We start from the raw sequence: 16809 nt of genomic DNA on the forward strand, positions 1-16809 counted from the left end.
GGGGCGTGGGGGCCCAGCCGGAGCAGCCGCTGTGATCGCTGTAAGGAAAGCAGGAGAGGCTTGTGTTGGAAGTGCGCTCAGTCCGGGTGTTCCTAATGAGCGTTAGAACGTTAACGCAGGGGAGCTGCAGGGTGACCACGGTCAGGCCCGAGACGCTAGTCTGCTGAAGTCAGAGAAGGATCGAGGGAGACGGACTGAGCCAATACAAAAGGAAGATTATTTTGTGTAAATCCAAAAAAGTTTTCAAAATTAATCATTACTTCGAAGGTAAAATTGCGTTAGCTTTAGGGATGGTGAATGTGGCCCCAAACGTTCGCGTTTATACTGGGCGATTCTGGTGAGTACTAGGGTCACTTGGTTTCCACAATCCCCAGTTAAGGCCAACGGGCTGAATTCCGGATTCAGGAGAGAAGTGAGACGTGTAGAATGCCCAGCCCAGCATGACCGCAGCAGCAGGTGTCAGTCGAAGCTGCTCAGAGTTCTCAGCGAGGGCTCGTCCCCCTTCATCCCCACACCCCTGCGACCTCAGGGAGGGCACGTCCCCTGTCGCCCTCACCCTGTGTCCTGCCCACGGAGGTGCAGAGCCTCCGTAAGGAGAAGGGAGGATCCTGCCGAGTGTGCAGAGGGCAGAGCGCAGGCGGGCCTGCGGGTGTGGGAGGACCGTCCGTGTGCTTCAGGGCCCCAGGGAAGGCCTTCTGGAAAGCTCACATCGCCCAGGTGTGCAGCCCCCAGGTGCTGTTGGCCGGCCTCTGGGGTGGGAAACAGCCAGGCCGCTGCTGGGTTTGCAGGGAGCAAGGTCTGGGCACCACGTGTGCCCACCTCCACCTGTCCCAGCGTTTGGACGGGACCCCGGTGGGGGGCTCTCCCCGAAGTCTGCGCTGCTTTAGCGAGCTGGGCCCAGCTCCCCTGGTTGCTAGTCTTCCCCTCCTTGGTGCCTGTGTGTTCGTAGTCGGCACCGACAGCTCGAGAGCGTGCGTCAGCACCTCTGCTCTGAGCTCTTTAACAAGCGAGCACGACAGGAGCTTCCGGGGCGGAGGGGACAGACGCAGGGACGAGAGGCCCGCGCGGTCCCCAGGAGGGGAGCATCCAGGGAGGACACGGTTTGCTTAGCGCGATGGCGGGGATGCGCAAGGGAGGTTCCTGCGATTAACCGGCCCCAACCGCCTTAACTTGTTTCTCTTTTCCCTTCCTCCTTCCCTTTGTCTCCAACTTCTTTGCCTAAATAACTGCTCCCACCTGTCTCGCGATGTGTGTGGCCCCTCGACCCCTCTGGACTGCAGACTAAGAGCCAGTGCCTTTCTGTCGAGCAGTCCACCATCTTTATGCTCTCTCAGACCTCCAGCAGTCTGAGTTTCTAACGGAACAAGGTGATGCTTTTCTGTCGTTTGGCATGGTGGGGTTACGGTCGCAGGAAGCAGAGGGCTGACCCCTCGCTGAGGCGTCCCGGCACCTGTCCCGGGCTCCTGCCTGCTCAGGATGAGCACATCAGGAGCTACCGGTGTGACCTGTATCTGAGACGCAGAAGTGCACGTGGCCCGTGCTTCTCTGTGTGTCCGTGGGAGGTTGCGGGTCCCACCTGCCCAGGTGCAGGGCTGCACTGCATTGCACTGGCTGGCAGGTACCCGTGGCCCCTGCACACAGAGGTGTGGGTGTGGCGGCTCCTACGTCGCTCGAGCTCACGTGGGCAGAGTCCACGCAGCACCAGCCCCCTCTCCGCAGCCAATGGCGGATGGACAGCAAGACCTCCTCACTCACGCAGCTCTGCGGACCCATTACACAGACAGGGAAACTGAGGCCCCCACGACAGAGTGTTGTGCAGGCCCCACAAGGCACTACAGAAAAGACAAGGCTCGGGCTGAGCCACCCAGGCTGTGGAAAAGCTGGGAGAGATGTGTTTGGGTCAAGTGTTTCTCCAAATTCCCTTTTCACTTTGAAAAAGATTCTGTTTTTAGAGAAAGCCTTATGTTGCTGTGAGCGGCTGTGCTGGCTTGTTTCTCAGCAGCCTTGAGCCACACAGGGTAGCCGCCCAGGGCTACAGCCTGTTCCTGAAGAGCCATGATTTCAGGGGCACAGTTGTCCAGGGATGGCTCCTGTCCGTGTGTCTAAAGGACACACTTACAGAGGCCTCAACGTCAGTGATGCTTGGAAACTGTTCCTAGTACAGCTGAGTTCATAGGAAAATACCTAAGCAAGAAAAGGCTCTGTTTTCTTTTAACGACCGTTCATCCTCTATACATTTTAAACACTATTTTTTAACTAACAGGATGGTACATTTTTTAATTTCTGGTAATTATCAGCAGTCAAAATTTTTCTACTCTGGTGCCATCAGAATTTGCTAGAATGAGTGACTTAATTTTATCTTACTGGATACATACTTGAAAACATTTAGGATGAAATTACTAGGAACATTTAAGTTATGGGCTGTGCTTAGGAAATTGATTAAATCTTGCCAACTTTGGGATAAAAATACATACTTTCACCCTTGATGCGTGAGGTGTGCTAAGACTCTCTCTCAGAAGCCCACGTTTGGCTGCTCGGGGGTGGTCGGCGCCGGGCGCCCAGCAGGGTCCACGGCCACATGAGGCGGCCGTGTGCCCACACCTGCACCTTCCTGGGGCCCCTGGCACGCACACAGATGTGCGTGTGCTTCTGGGAACCCCCCTGGACACCTGCCAAACTTTGGAGGAACAGACCCTGGACCAGTCCTCATGTCAGATGGGCCGTTGTTTCCCTCCGTCTGTTCTGTTAAAAAGAAACACATCACAGGCACCAGGTCTTGCGTGTGTGCATGTGTCACCCGTGTATACATATTTGTACACGTGTTTCGCTGTGTTACCGGGTACAGTTCCGTCCCTGCAAAGGGCCGCACCGCCCTCCCCTGATCAGTTCACCCTTCTCTCACCAGAAGACGTTCTGCATCTCACACCTTGTACTCCTCCACCTCTTCAAGTTCCCTTCTTGCTGGTTCCTGAGGCACTACTATGGTCTGACGAGAAAGCCCGCGTTGACTTGCGGCACCGTGACCCCCGGGCCCTGCAGGGGTCTAGCCTTGGGGTCGGGGCGAAGGACAGGGACAGAGGGGCAGGCAGGTGCAGTCCCTCCTGTTTGGGGTGAGCGCCGAGGCGGCCGCCGGCGGGAGCAGCCGGTCTGGTCCTTCCAGCAGAGGCTCCTCCGTGGGCCCCCGGCCTGCTGTCCCAGCCTGCCCTCTGTGCCCTGCCCTGTCCCTTGGTCTCTGTCAGGTGAAGGGCTGCTAGGAAGACCCGCTCCTTCCCTGGCGGCACCCTCCCGCTGCCCCCAGCTTGCACAGGCCCCAGGTCCGGCTGCGAGGCTGGGTCGTGCTCCCGGACGGGAGGTGCTTCTGGAACCAGGCGCAGCCCCTCTCAGTATTTCTCCTCGCCTTGCAGCAGAGCATGAAACTCAAAGCATCGGTCGCCGCTGCGCCAGGCACGGACGGGCCGCTTCTGAAGGACCTCTTGCCACGGCCGAGGCGCCATTAGCCAAGGATAGGTAACCGTGTCCGCCACGCCGCCTGGCAGGCCTCCTGGGTGTGCTGTGATCCTTCCAAACTGTCCACTTTTCCTCCAAAGTTTTGCTGTGCCATTTTGATAACAAAGGTTCATGATGAAAAAAAAAAAAAAAAACCACTTTTTACACACACGTGTGTTTCTGTCCCAGGTAAGTGACCTGCCTGAGCGTGTCTGGGCTGCAGATGGCCGTGCACTGCTCGCGTGTGCCGTGGCCTTCCGCGCGCGTTTACTGGATCCACTCACCCAGGGTGTTCAGTGCCTAGTTTGCCAGAACAAAGCTCATTCCTTGGCCTTGGTTGTGGAAAGAGCTTCACCCAGAAGGTCTCTCAGGAAAGACCGTATTTTGACAAGACAACGGAAGATTGCATGATTTGCGTGGAACGTTGGCCCAGGCAGACGTCCAGCACAGGTGTCCTGTTGTCCGTCAGCCGACACGGGGAGCCGTGTCTGCCCCAGAGAGGCCCGGAGATGCAGCCGCGCTCACGACGCGCCCTGAGCTGGGTGTCTCGGGTGCTGACAGGCACACTGCCTTCTCTGCCCGGGGACGGTTGGTTATTCCTTTAAGACCCGTTCCTCCCAGACTGCTTCCCTCAGGCCCTGCTGCCCGGTAAATTTAACAACGGCTAGGTGAGGTGGCCGGCCTCCTTGGGCTGTAAGAACCTGCACAGACTGAGGTTGCCCACGTGCGTGGAGGGGACCGTGGACCCCAGCCCCGGTCCCCGGGGCCTCTGGTAGAGGCTTCGCACGTGATGGAGCCAAGCGGGGCAACCGCTGGTGGCCAGAATGCGGTCACCATGCTGGCTCTGTGTCCTCGGTCACACGGGACACGCTCCCGACCCGTGTCTGGAACGGGAGGCCCCGCGGGCAGCGTCAGAGCAGGCTGGGCAGGGTCCTTGTGGAGGGTCCCGGGACTGACGCTGTGTCCTCTGTGTTCTCCAACAGAGCACATGTGTGCGCGGCCAGGACTGCCTCCCCGAACTCACTCTCCTGGCCTACCCGCAGAGCCCCAGCCCCTGGGCCGTGTGGCCAGGCCCGCACACAAAGCAGGGGACGCTGATGTGGTCTCCCCTCGCCGGTCTCCTGCACAGCCACCGCCATCCCGGCCCTGCGCCCCACGGGGGGGCCACTGGTGGACAGGCCACCAGTCCCAGCCTTTGAGAGCCGCACGTGTGTGCTTCTCCCCGCCCCCGAAGGAGGGATGAGGACCACGGGACTTGCTTGGAATGCGTGGCTGGCAGTCGTCACCTCTCGTGGGGCTGGTGGCCCCACAGCTTCTCTTGGGCATTTGGCTGGGCACGCACGGCCCACTGCACCCTGGGCCAGGGCCTCCAGCCCCAGACGCTGCCGGAGGAGGACACCTGCGTGGAGGTGGGCCATCAGCTTGCGCGGGGGTGGCCACACCGCCGACCGTCCGAGCACAGGGGCCTTGTCCTCACCGTGGGACGGGCCGGCCTTGCCTCTGTGCCTCCTTGTCCGGAGCCCTCCAGCCCTCGTGCTTCTGGAACTGGCCGGACCAGACCCTGGCGTCACCGTGCTCCTACAGCCTGTCGGAGTCCTGGACGGTGTCCTGCTTCAATCCAAACCCGCTCCCTAGCACAGCTGCTTTCCAGGGTCATGTCCGACGGGGGGTTCGTCCCTCTGAGGGAGGACTAGCTTCCCCTGTGTGAATCTCTGAGTGTTTCCCGTCCCCGGCTGCCCCTGTGGAGAAAAAGAAAATACCGTGTGTGACGAATAGAGAACACTGTCCACTCCAGCCTTCCCGATACAAGATAGGAGCTAGTTTTTCTCACACCCCCATGGGTAGACCCTCCCCGCGTTCTCTTGTCCAGAGAGCTTTCCCCAGTTCTAGGGGAAGGCTGGTGGTCGGGGGCCGGGGGCAGACCCTTCGATGTCCTCATCGAGAGGTGGCCTCCAGGGGCCGCGTCCATCTTCCGAAATCTGTTTCCGGCCCGCACAGGTCTGACAGTGAGGCGGTGTCTGAATCCTGAGAAGCAGGATTGCCGCCCTGGCCGGCTGCCCACGGCCAAGACCCAGACCAAGGCCTGCGTGTTCTGTTGGATGAGTGCTGTGTTGCAGTCCGCTGTCCAGGGCGTCATTTGGGGTGGGCAGACCTTGAGGAGGCTGCTGCGTTGATGGTCCCGGTCCCTTCTCTGTACTGCTGTTTGTTTCTAGAATAACCTCCTTGAGGTAGCCTTAATGGTCCACAAAGAAGACATTTCAGTCTGAGATTCAAAGTGTGGATGTGGAAACGGATGCCTTTTGAGAAAAGTATCGTCCCGAAGCTAAATGACAAGCAGGCCCCTTGCCCGCTGCCGGGTTCCAGGCTGTGGCCCCGGCGACGCTGGTGAGTGAACAGGGGTCTGCTTCAGAGACGCTCCATGCCAGGCATTTTGGGAAGCCCAGATTTCACAATTTGTATAATGTTTCGCCTATAAAATATTTATTTGAACTAGGGGATGAATTGACTGCATACACAGAGGAGTTGGGGTAAGTTCAGGTGAAGTAGCAACAGCAAACCAAAGACCCAGAGAAAGGACGGGGAGCGCACCGGGGTCTCCGCCCTCCGTCCCGCGCGCCCCGCCCCCCGTGTGTGGTGGCGCCCCGGCCCTCCCGTCCGCGCTAGACCCTGCAGCAGTGGTGTGTGCATTTTTACAGCCGTTTTTAAGAACCTAATATGGGTATAAATGTAATACCTGTAGGGAGACAGATTCTCTGTATGTTTAGTTAACAAATTCTTTGTAATGTATTTTTTTAGAAATCTTAAAATTGCCTTTGCGCTGAAATATTTTCATAGCTGTTTCTATCCCTTTATTCATTTATTTGTTAATATACCACATCTAATTTTTAAAGTATGTTTTTAAAGCTTTTATTTTTTAAGTTGATGAACTTTTGGCCACTTTGCATTTAAATTCTGGTGGGCGTTTTGGCCAAATATCTCCATATCTGATGAATGTGAAGATTCAGATTTGATTTTATTCTCTACACCTGTGTCCCCGGTGGCAGTGATTAGTTGAAGGCATATTTAGAGCACAATATTTCGCTTGCTGGTTCTTCACAGTTGATTGCGATTATCATCTGCTTTTTGATTTGTTTTTCATTTCCATCCTTCGGCCTTAAAATAGAAGCTTCTCGAGGGATGGTTCGGTACCCTCTTTCCACCTGTACCAAGACCTCTGATAATGCACATCTCGTTGGGAAAGTCACTAACCCCTTACATGCTCCAAATGTCTCTTACAAGATGGTCAGGGAATCCTCCGTGAGTGCGCCTGATCGGTGACGCGGCCCCGGGGCGGGACGTAGAGCGGCAGAGCCCTCCGGGATGAGTGTGCACGTGGGACCCAGTGCGATCTCTCACCTACATGAGTTCCTGTTTACTTGCCTTAAACTGACCTGAAAGCAAGTCCTGTCATCTTCGAGTGTTCGTTTTGGAAACCTCGTTCAGGACAGCACACGTTAATGAATTACCAACCCGTGATCTCCCACACGGGTCCCAGCATCTGGTTCCCAAGCCGCACACCATCCCCTTAAGAGCAGGTCACACTAACGCACAGGTGGCCCCCACCACATCCCTGTCTCCTGTTTTCAGCTCCGTGTCCACTTGGCCACACGGTACGCACACATACAGTCTCCCTGGGCCCTGGCCATCCTGCCCCCTTCCTGAGGGGACCCTGCCAGGAGCTCCGGGAACACGAGGCTCGAGTCTCATGCCCTGGCAGGATGCCGGAGGCGGGCACGGCAGCCCCGGGGGGCAGACGGGGCTGTGGATGGATATGCTGCAGCGCTTCCTCCTTGGGGAGACCCCCCCCCCCGGCTGACACTGCCCCGCGGCTCTGCCCTCGGGACGGGGCAGAGAGGAGCGTCCGGACCCTCTGAGCCACGGGGCCTCTGCGAGCCTCCGGGAGCACCGGCCGGCCCTCTGCCGCGGGCAGTGGGCAGAAAAGGCGTCCTCCCCTTGGCAACTCCGGGTGGAACCCAGCTCGTCTATTCCTGTGCATTTGACTCCACAGAGTGAACGCCGACCAGATGAGCCCCTCGTGGTATAGCCGTGCCTGCACTTGGGAAGGAGGCCCAGGCGCCCAGCTTCTGCAGTGACGGGTTATAGAATTGTAGTTTGGCCTGGTGAGATTTTGCAGCTTTAAGTACAAAAACGTCTCCTACATGCTATTCTAATTAGTCTCAAATTGTTGCACATCAACCAAATGCCCAGTGCAGCCTAAAGGGAGTTTCCCGGCCTTTTTCTTTAAAACCACTAAGCTCGCCGGTGTTGCACTGACTGGAATAACCCAATGCAATTCCTCGTCCTTTCTTCGGAAAGCTATTATTTATTTAACAGCTCCGTGTCACATTTCCATGTACAGTTTCTTGCCTTCTGCGTTTCTTTTGGAAGCTTCTCATTTTAAAAACAGGAAAAATGTTAGTCGGCAAATACATTTTTTTGAGTTAGAGGGTAGGTGAATGGGAATGAGAATCATTCTGATATTGTCTATAAACAAAGCTTTAATGAAGATGTGTCGGAAGTATTACTAAAGTGTGATTCTACTTTTGCAGAAAATAAAGATCAGTTTATATAGCTTTATTTTTTACCTTATCAAAATATACAGAATTTTAATATACATATAGTGTCTCTGACTTAAAACTATGATATGTGTCTGCATTGCCATTTAAAATGTCTATTCATTATGTAATGTAATAAAAGAGAATCTTCAAAATGTATTTAACATGAATGGTATCTGTAGTTGTCATCATCATAAATACTGGAATTTATTTTTAAATTATTGAAAATAGTAGGTGCGGTTAAGATAATAATAAATCAGCCTCCAGGTAGTCAGGTTTAATTGATAATGATTCATTAACTCACTTTGAAAAATTAAATTGTGATTAAACCAAATCTTACACTTCTGTAAAGTTTATTTTGTATGCTACTGTTTTTAACTTTTATTTCTGTAGATAAAGTATGACTTAATTATATCAGACTTTTCTGCAGATTATTTAAGCAGGAGACTTGAATCTGCTTGCAATAGAGAAGAAAAAATGTCTGGTTTGGTTTCTTTATAAATAAATCAGCAATTGGGCGTAAATCTCTGGGGACAGAAGCTGCAGGGTGAAAGCTCTCAGCCTGAGTGTTTGGGCTGAAGGTCACCTGGGTGACCGGGTGCACCTGCACTCACCGAGGCCGCAGTGCGGCCCAGGCGCTCAGGACGGGAGAACGGCATCATGGACCCCTCGCTGAGCCGCCCCGTCACCACCCACAGCTCCTCTGAGCGTCCTGCCTTCAGGCCCGCGCCCCGGGTGTAAGCTTCTGCTTGCCCCGGCCTCCTCCCCCCTTCCTCTGGCCCCTCTCATTCCCTCCTCCCGTCCAGACTCCGGGCCTGCGCCCTGCACGGGTCCCCTGCGCCTGCTGGTCGCACCAGCTCCACGACACCTGTGGACAGCGGGCTGGTGCGTGTGTCCCCTCCCCACGCTGCCCCCTCCCCCTCGGCTGGTCATTCACCTCCCGCCCACTGGCCGCTGCGGTCCCTCCCGCTCCTTGTCTGAGGACCAACCTCAAGCCCACCACACCTGACATCAGGCCCTGAGATTCGGAGTCGATGAGGGGACGAGGGTGGAGCCCAGTCGGGGATGCTCAGTTCTGGGGTGCCACCCCACAGGCCTCCCCAAACCTCTGGGAGGGACCTGGGCTCTACCGTGTGCGCGCTTTGTCCCTGGCCCTCGCGCCCCGTGACACAAGCACGCAGCCGGTGCCGAGTAACCTGGGCTGAATGGGTGGCCGTCACCGTGTCTAGCCAGCCGCCGGCGGCTAACTCAAGACTGGAATATGCAACAGGAAGTAAAAGGCTCTGGCACCTGTCGTGGGTCTAACCTGCCTCGGTGACCCTGGCGTCTGGGAGGATAGTACCTTGTCCTGCTGGTACGAGACTCACAGATAGAACAGCCAGCACCACTCACCTGTGTTCCCGTGAACACAACCACTCAGTGATATGCTAACAACACCCACACGCTAGGGAGCTCCCTCTTGCACGGAGAAGTCTCGGGAACATGTCATTTCTCAATTTCTTTCCTGCATTGAGGGGATACCACCAAATTCCCCGAGGGAAAATGTTCACCTTTGTACATTTTTAGGATTCAGGCACTCATTGGAATAATTCAGGAATGATGAATGAAATATTAACTCATCACTGAGCTGCACTCGTTCTCACGGAGCCTGATGGAGGCTCAACAGAAACCCGAGAACCCGTCAACTATGAATTAGATGAAGAATTTCGTATACACTGAAGACACCAACCCCACAATTAGTGGACAGGTGTCATGACTAATGGCAGCCAATCTTGGGAAAATAGAAATGGACACTTTGCGCCGTACAGCACATTACTGGAGGTGACCTCTCCCTTACCTTCCATCGTTTTGTTTGCTCTGTTGACCCATCAGCAAGACACTGGGGGTCACAGCTCCCGGGAGCCACAGACACCCTAGGGGCCACGGACAGGTGCGGTCTAATTTCGTTGTTAAAACTTTCGGATTCCTTGATGTATTGCTTGTGAAGAATATGTATTAGCCTTTAAAACTAGTCACACAAAATCATAATATGAAAAAAGTCACATCAATGCTCTTATTCACTTGGTTTTTATTAGATTCAAAGAGGGAAAGGGTTTTAAGATAATTAAGAACAAACACGTTCTCTTGAGAACCTCAGTTATAATATCTTTAGAATTTTTAAAGACCTACTACAAATACATGCAAAATATGAAATAAATATCAAAATAAATGTTTTAATTAGCTTAGACTGTTAGTGAATGATTACAGTTCCTCGATCTTTATAAATAGTGGAGCAGAAAGTATCTATGTCCCGGGAGGGCAAACGCAGGCTGAATGCTGACCGGTGCCTCCCAACCGCCCCATTTGTGGGCCGGCCCACGCGGCTACAGGGTCGTCGGTCCTACGTGGACAGACAGCATGGAAAGAGAACCAGGCAGCACAGACACGGCCGTCCCACCTGGAGACCAGTCTGCTCCAGAAGCGCTCAATGGACACAAAGCTCGTGAGTGGCTTGCTGGCGGAGCAGGCTTCTTGGGGTCGCTGGGAGCGAGCAGCAGGGATCGCGACGTGGATCACTGTCCCTCGGTCTGGATCCAGGTGGGTCTCCTGAGGCCGTGAGGGCGGGTCTGCTCGGGGTTCCGTCCTCTGCTGGCCGCTGTAGGGGGTGGTTCTCCGCAGTCCTCCGCCTGCAGACAGGTCACCTTGAATCTATGCTTCGTCTCCCCGTGAGCGTGTCTGTCCAAATGTCCCTCATAAAGGACACCAGTCATATTGGGGCTTGGGGCCTCCTTATTTGAGCTTAATTGCCTCTGTAAAGACCCTATCTCCAAATAAGGTCACATTCTGAGGTCCTAGGAGTTAGGGTCTCAACATAGCTTTTCGAGGGGACACACGTCGACCCATAAGACCCTGCTTTGGGGTTCCCAGTGGGAGATTCGTCGGCCTTAGGGGGTGGGCGAGCACAGAGGCTGCGTGTGCAGGGCACGCGTGCACACGAGCTGCAGAGAGTCGGGGGAGCTAAGAAACAACAGCCCCGCTGCGAAGTCGTGGCCCAGGCCAAGCCGGCCCAGCCCGGGGACCCTGGTTGAAGCAGAGCTGGGTGAGGGAGGGGCCGAGAGTGCCCTGCTATAGAAGGACCCGCCCGACCCCGCAGGGTCCTGCCTCCTCACAAGCTGCGCTTGGGGGTAGCCACCCCTTTGGTCAGGGGCCTCCCTGTCCGCCGAGCGGCCCTTCCACACAAAACTCCCGTGGCCATCAGCTGGGGTGCACTCCTCAGCTCCCCTTTAAAGACTCTCAGGAAGGGGTCTCCATTTGCCACCTCTGCACCCCCATTCTCTTCTCGGCCCACCCAAACTGGGCTCGTCTCCCACTCCCCTGGGAAGGCCCGGGACACCCCTGCACCCCAGGCCCCGAGGGCTGGGCAGGGGAAGAGGGCGAGGAGGGGCGCTCCCCTGCCGTATCTGTGTTCACAGCTGCAGGGCCCCAGGGACTGCACGGAGCCCGGGATAGATGCAGGGCCCAATGACGCAGCTCCCCAAATAATCCCCACACCTCAAGGCTCGCAGCCCCGCCTGCCCAGCTGAGCTGGACTCCTGGGCTGTGGTCGGGCAGACCAGCCCTGGCCATTTGCTTCCAGAAGCGGACGTGCAGGAAGGCCCCCATCACGGCAGAGCCGGCCATCGGGGAAGCGATTACACCAAGGGCACCTTAGTTCAGGAGAAGCGAGCAAGGGAGGGACGTCGGCTGCTGAAGGGTCCAGGTAGGCTTGTGGTCTACCTGGGGGCCGGAAAAGGGTACCCCATCCTCCCCCCACAAGGTTGGTTTTCTGAAACCCTAGGCAGCCCCCCAAAGGATGACCAGCAGGCCCCCTGACTTGCTGCAGGCACGTCCCTGCTTGTCCCCTCCTCACTTTGGACCCAGTGTGACAAGGGCAGAGACACCCTGAGGGCACCCCGATTTTCTGAGGGGGACGAGGAGTGCCCTGTGCCTCTTCTCTTTAGCCCTACGTGGAGAGTGGATGTGTTTACCACCTGAGGTGTTAACTGCTTTTTCTTAGTAGAGACTTTCTTGGGGGGCGCCTGGGTGGCTCAGGCAGTTGAGCGTCTGCCTTGGGCTCCACCCCAGGGTCCTGGGAGCGTTGGGCTCTGCACTCAGCCTCTGCCTCCGCCCCCGGGTCATGGGCACGCACACGCTCTCTCGTGCGCTCTCTCTCTCAAATAAATCTTTAAAAAAAAAAAAGATTTTTGGGGGGGAAAGCAGTGCTTTTATATAAATGATTTAAGCTCAAATGCTAGTTTTAAACAGTAAATCAGAGAAACAGGGACAATTTGGAAGGCAGATGGGCCCTCTCAGGCTGGTCCCAGGGCACAGTGACCAACGGGACAGCCTTGCAGGCCTTCCAAGCATGGGGGCTCTGCCACAGTGTTGACAACGTTCCAGATCCGGAATCGGCAGGCAAACGTCAACTCTCACCTCCGGGACCGAGCCAGAGTCTGCAGCCTGAGCTCAGAACTCGGAGCCCGGGGCCCCGGGACCCCAGGTGTGCGCTTTGTCCCCTGCAATCTCTCCCCGCCGTAAGCAAGGATACCTTGGTGCAAATTGCCCCTTGTATTTCTGCTCTGCGGTACACTTTCTGGAGGCGCGTTTGTGATGGTGATCTCCTTGTGCCTCACCGGGGGCTTGGGAGCTGTGGAAGCCGCGCAGAGCCACAAAGGGCTCATCCGGCCACATGATGAGCAGGAGGCCAGCAGGGCGTTGCTCGGACCAGGGATGAGTTGGCCGGCTTTTGTACTCGGGGAGATTCATTTCCTCTTGAATCACCTCAACTTTAGAATTAGCCCTAACATTTTCTGAACAGCACAGAAATTTTGGGAGTTTGTCCTCTGTGCTTTCGCTGTGTTGGGGACCATGTGCCGAAGCAGAGACCGCTTTCATATTCTGGGCTTGCTGGTTTGCTGGCCCCCAGAGCTGCTTGCCAGCCGAGCCCGTCCGGGTGTGGGTAACGGAGATGAAGATGCGGGATCCTGGCTGGGAACCCCTGCGTTGTGGCAGGGCACGCTCCCGTCGGGAGCCCATGCGCGCTGGCCTGTGGGATCTGAGCCTGCAGCCCGCACACATTCTGACCAGGGTCACCGCACGGGTCACCAGCCATTTCCCCTCATTTTCTGCACCAGCGGCACAGTCTGCTTGGACACCCCGCAGAGCACTCCCCAGGAAGCCGGGGGACTGCCTCCCTTTGTACTTTCACTGCTCAGTTAACTGGTGTTTCCTACAGCCCATCCGGGAGAATCTCTCTTACTGGAGGGCCTCCCACGCAGTCATGGGGAACGAGGTGTTGGTCTTAAAAAAACAGGCAAAGCCCAGCACGCTGGAGCACCGTGACCTCCCTGTGGCCCCTTGGAGAAGAGGAACCCATTTGGTCCCTGACTCCCGAAGGTTCTTGGGGCGCTGCCCATGATCAGCCCTTCCCATCTCTTCAGCTCCCCACCAAGCAGAGGGTTTCCCCTTCATCTCATTTCCTGTCCCCTCAAACCACCCCCTTCCTGAGCCCGCCTAACCCCCTCCTTTGTGAGCCCTGCCTGCTCTGTTCACTGAGACAGGAACCCGGCCCACACTGTGCCCACTGCATGCCTGGGACCTCCCAGGAGAGCGTGGCCCCTGCAGACCCCGCATCCTGGGCCAGTGGAGCCTGAGCTGCCCCGGTGCGCACCGGCCACCAGGGAGCTTGCTGGATGCACGCTGACCTTCCATGAGCCCCACGACCCCAGGGCCACTCCTGGAGGAGGAAAGTGCTCCTGTGGGTCACTGCCGGGCACCCTCCCTGCAGGCCTGTGTCGCCGTGCCCTGGGTGGGTCTCAGGCAGCGCCCACACCTCAGGATGCTGTGTCCAGCAGTTAGAGCTGCCTCTTGGCAGGATGCCGTGGTTTGGTTTAAACCAGCTGACCACTCCGCCCCGCTACACGCAGACTTTGTGAAGCCTCAGCTGAAATGAGCGTTCTGGATGTTTTCGTCCTCATATCCACTTTCATGTTTTAGATGACCTGATGCCCTCTGCCTGCATGGCCATCGAGGGGCGCAGTGAGCTCCTGCCCACCCCCGGCCCTAGGTCGTGACAGCCGGCTGTGCTTCCCACAGGGCCGGAGCCCTGGCTCCCCGTTGTTGGCCATGGTCCCGGCCGTCCGCCCCAGAAGCACGGCCGGCAGGTGGCCTGGAGCACAGGCTCCCCGCGCAGGGGTGAGGCCACTGTGCGCACAGGCTTTGTGTTGACCCCGCCCACCGGCCGCCCTCCTTCTCCTGAGAGGCTCCTGGGGAGTTGGGGGAGCCTAGCATGGGTGGAGGTCCTCAGGGCCGCATGGAGCCTGGCTTAGAGCAGGTGCCTTGCGGCCGGCGGGACCCTCCTCCTGTGGGTGAGCCCGGGAACTGGAGTCGGGCCGGGGAGAGCCTCCGGGCAGAACTCCCCGTCCAGCCCAGCCCGTGTCCCCTTGGGGTGCCGGATATGCGCCCGGTCGCCGGCGACCCCAGGCGGAGGGGCACGACCCCTGCCCACCGGACACGTAGGGAGAGGCGAGGGCGGGCTCGGGTGTCTCCTCCCCCTCCCGCGCCCTCCCCCGCCCCCTGGTCCCGCCCCTGCCCCAGACATTAACCCCTTTCTCCCCTCCTCCCCCCACCTGAGCCCTCCTCCTCTTCCTCAGCCCACGCCCCTCCCTTCCCTCCCCCTCCCCCTCCGCCCTCCACCACGTCCCCGCCCCCACCTTTCCCCGCCTCTCTCGGGCGCCCTCCTCCCCTGCACCCCTCCCCCTCCTCCGCCCTTCCCCCTGCGGCCGGGGCGGCGTCGGGCGCGGCACCTGCGGCGGAGGACGCGCGGAGGACGGTCCAGGCGGGCAGGTGTGCGGGGGTGGGGAGGCCGGTGGAAGGGGTGGATGGGGACGGGGGCGGGGGTGGTGAGGGTCCGGAGGTGGGCGGGCCCGACCGCGGTCTGCGGTGGGGGTGCATCCCTGCAGTCACCCGCTGGAGGCGCGGGGCTCCCTGTGCACAGACGCTCCTCCCCATTGTCACGGGGTCGTGTCACACGCGGCAGGTGTCCCTCACGCCCCCCCACGCCCCCCACCTTGAAGAGCCACATCCCAAGCTCCTCCGAATCCCCCCGCAGCCGTCAGGTGTCAGGACAGGTGTTGGGACAGGTGGCCCTGCAGGTTGGTGTGGGGGCAGCAGGAGGAGGCCCCCCCACCGGCGCCTGCACTTCCCTGGGCCCCCCAGCCCGGCAGCGGCAGCAGGAAAGGCGGGTGGCCCACAGTCTAGCGGCCTTGCTTTTCAAAAGGGCTACTCAAGAGAGACTCCCACAGTTTAAAAAGAAGAGCGGCTCTTTTCAGTCAACTTCAAAGGCTGTTCGATCACTTTTTAAGAAAGGGGCCCTGTTGCTCTCCTTGGCTCCTCCTGAGCAGCTCTGCTCACTTAAGAGGGAGTTTGGGAGGAGCAGACTTTGGTCCTGAGCACACAGCCTCCGGTCCTTACAGGAGACAGCCCCGTCCAGGGGCCAGAGGCCTCCAGGGACCCTAGGAGGCTGCCCGCCAGCCCTGGCCCAGGAAGGGGTTAAGGTGACCCGGCAGCACGGCAGGATGTGGGGGGGGATGCTGTGGGAGGCCCCAGGATGTGTGGCCGCTGGGAGGCACAGGGGCACCACAAAAATAGAAGTGGGTCCCCAGGGGCTGCTGGCTGCAGAGTGTCCAGGCTCCCCCTGCGGCAAGCAGAGGACCCCACTTGGCAGGTTGGTGAGGAGGTGCAGACCCTGGGGAAGGAGCCCTTGCACTGGCGGGCAGGCGGGCGTTCTACTGTGCAAATCCAGGGGATGACAGGCCAAAGCTGGTTTGCAGACCCGAGTTCACAGACCAGGCTGTTCTGAGCTCTGCCCATCCTCCTGGGACCTACGCCCTCTGCTCACACCACCGGGGAGGGGACTGTCCTGCCCCGACCTGGGGGCGGGTGGTGAGGAGGGGGCTCTCGCTGGGGTGATCCGGCTCTATCTTAGGACCGCTTCGCTTTTCAGGACCCCGCTCCCCACCCTGTGGGCTGGGCTGCGCCCTCCCACCCTGGTGTCACGGTCTGGGCCTGGCTAATGCTCCTGGGGCATCAGTTTTGCCTCACACAGTTGTGCAGGGAAGAGGCTGGTGCAGAGAGCTTCTGCCACATAGGGCCCACAGCCCGGGGTGGGGGCCCTGGGGCCTGGAGGGCCTGGGGCAACTCTTCTCAGAGCAGGAGAGGCAAGGTTTTCTTACAGGAGAACTTACAGGGAGCTAGAAGGAGGGGGTCACGGTGACTGGCCCTGCAGAGCCCCTGACAGTCGGGAGGATTCAGGCAGCTGGAAAGCCACCTCCAGCAGAGTCTCCAGCAGAGTCTCCCCCCTGCCCCCCAGCTGTTGCTTCCTGGTGCTCACCGGCCACACCATCAGCCTGCAGATGACCCTCTCCCTCTCTGAGCCTCAGGTTTCCCACTGCGGTCTTGAACTGAAAACGGGATATTTATCTGGGAAAGCAGCATCTGGGCAAGTCGAGGTGAGATCCCAATCACTGTGGAAGGAGAGCTGTCCGCCGCCACGTTATTGAACTTCTGAAATATGAACAGAATCCTGCAGCTGAAGCAGAGGACGTGGAGTGTGTGTGGGCCGCAACCAAGCCGGCCTGGAATGCTCCCAACCAACAGCACGTGGTCCCCGACTTCGTGGGTGTCGTATTATTTTAAGAGGCTCCTGGAG

The 16809-nt window shown here is 57.9% G+C and overlaps 2 protein-coding genes across 18 annotated transcripts in view; both read left to right on the forward strand.

Moving 5' to 3' along the window:
* ATP11A (ATPase phospholipid transporting 11A) overlaps window positions 1-8450 on the forward strand; it is a 115871-nt gene extending 107421 nt beyond the window's left edge. Inside the window, exons 29-30 of one of the 7 annotated variants that reach the window (XM_028087321.2) lie at window positions 3405-3507; window positions 4470-4551. In XM_028087321.2, coding sequence (XP_027943122.1) covers window positions 3405-3497 — 93 coding nt within the window. In that variant the 3' untranslated portion in view covers window positions 3498-3507; window positions 4470-4551. Of the gene's footprint in view, window positions 1-1280 lie in introns of all 7 variants that reach the window. The other 6 variants (XM_028087325.2, XM_088021902.1, XM_028087319.2 and 3 more) reach the window with 6 other exon arrangements.
* A 6429-nt stretch (window positions 8451-14879) lies between these two features.
* The window catches only part of MCF2L (MCF.2 cell line derived transforming sequence like), a 134910-nt gene continuing 132980 nt past the window's right edge, over window positions 14880-16809 (forward strand). For 10 of the 11 annotated variants that reach the window (XM_088021916.1, XM_088021903.1, XM_088021909.1 and 7 more), the window contains exon 1: window positions 14880-14945. The gene's annotated coding sequence lies outside the window, so the exon portion shown is untranslated. Of the gene's footprint in view, window positions 14946-15733; window positions 15826-16809 lie in introns of those variants that run through there. The other variant, XM_088021904.1, reaches the window with a different exon arrangement.

Source organism: Eumetopias jubatus, unplaced genomic scaffold (genome assembly GCF_037043125.1).
Source record: "Eumetopias jubatus isolate StellerSeaLion01/CBP00866 unplaced genomic scaffold, mEumJub1_p1.0 scaffold_3, whole genome shotgun sequence".
In the NCBI taxonomy this organism is placed as follows: Eukaryota; Metazoa; Chordata; class Mammalia; order Carnivora; family Otariidae; genus Eumetopias; species Eumetopias jubatus.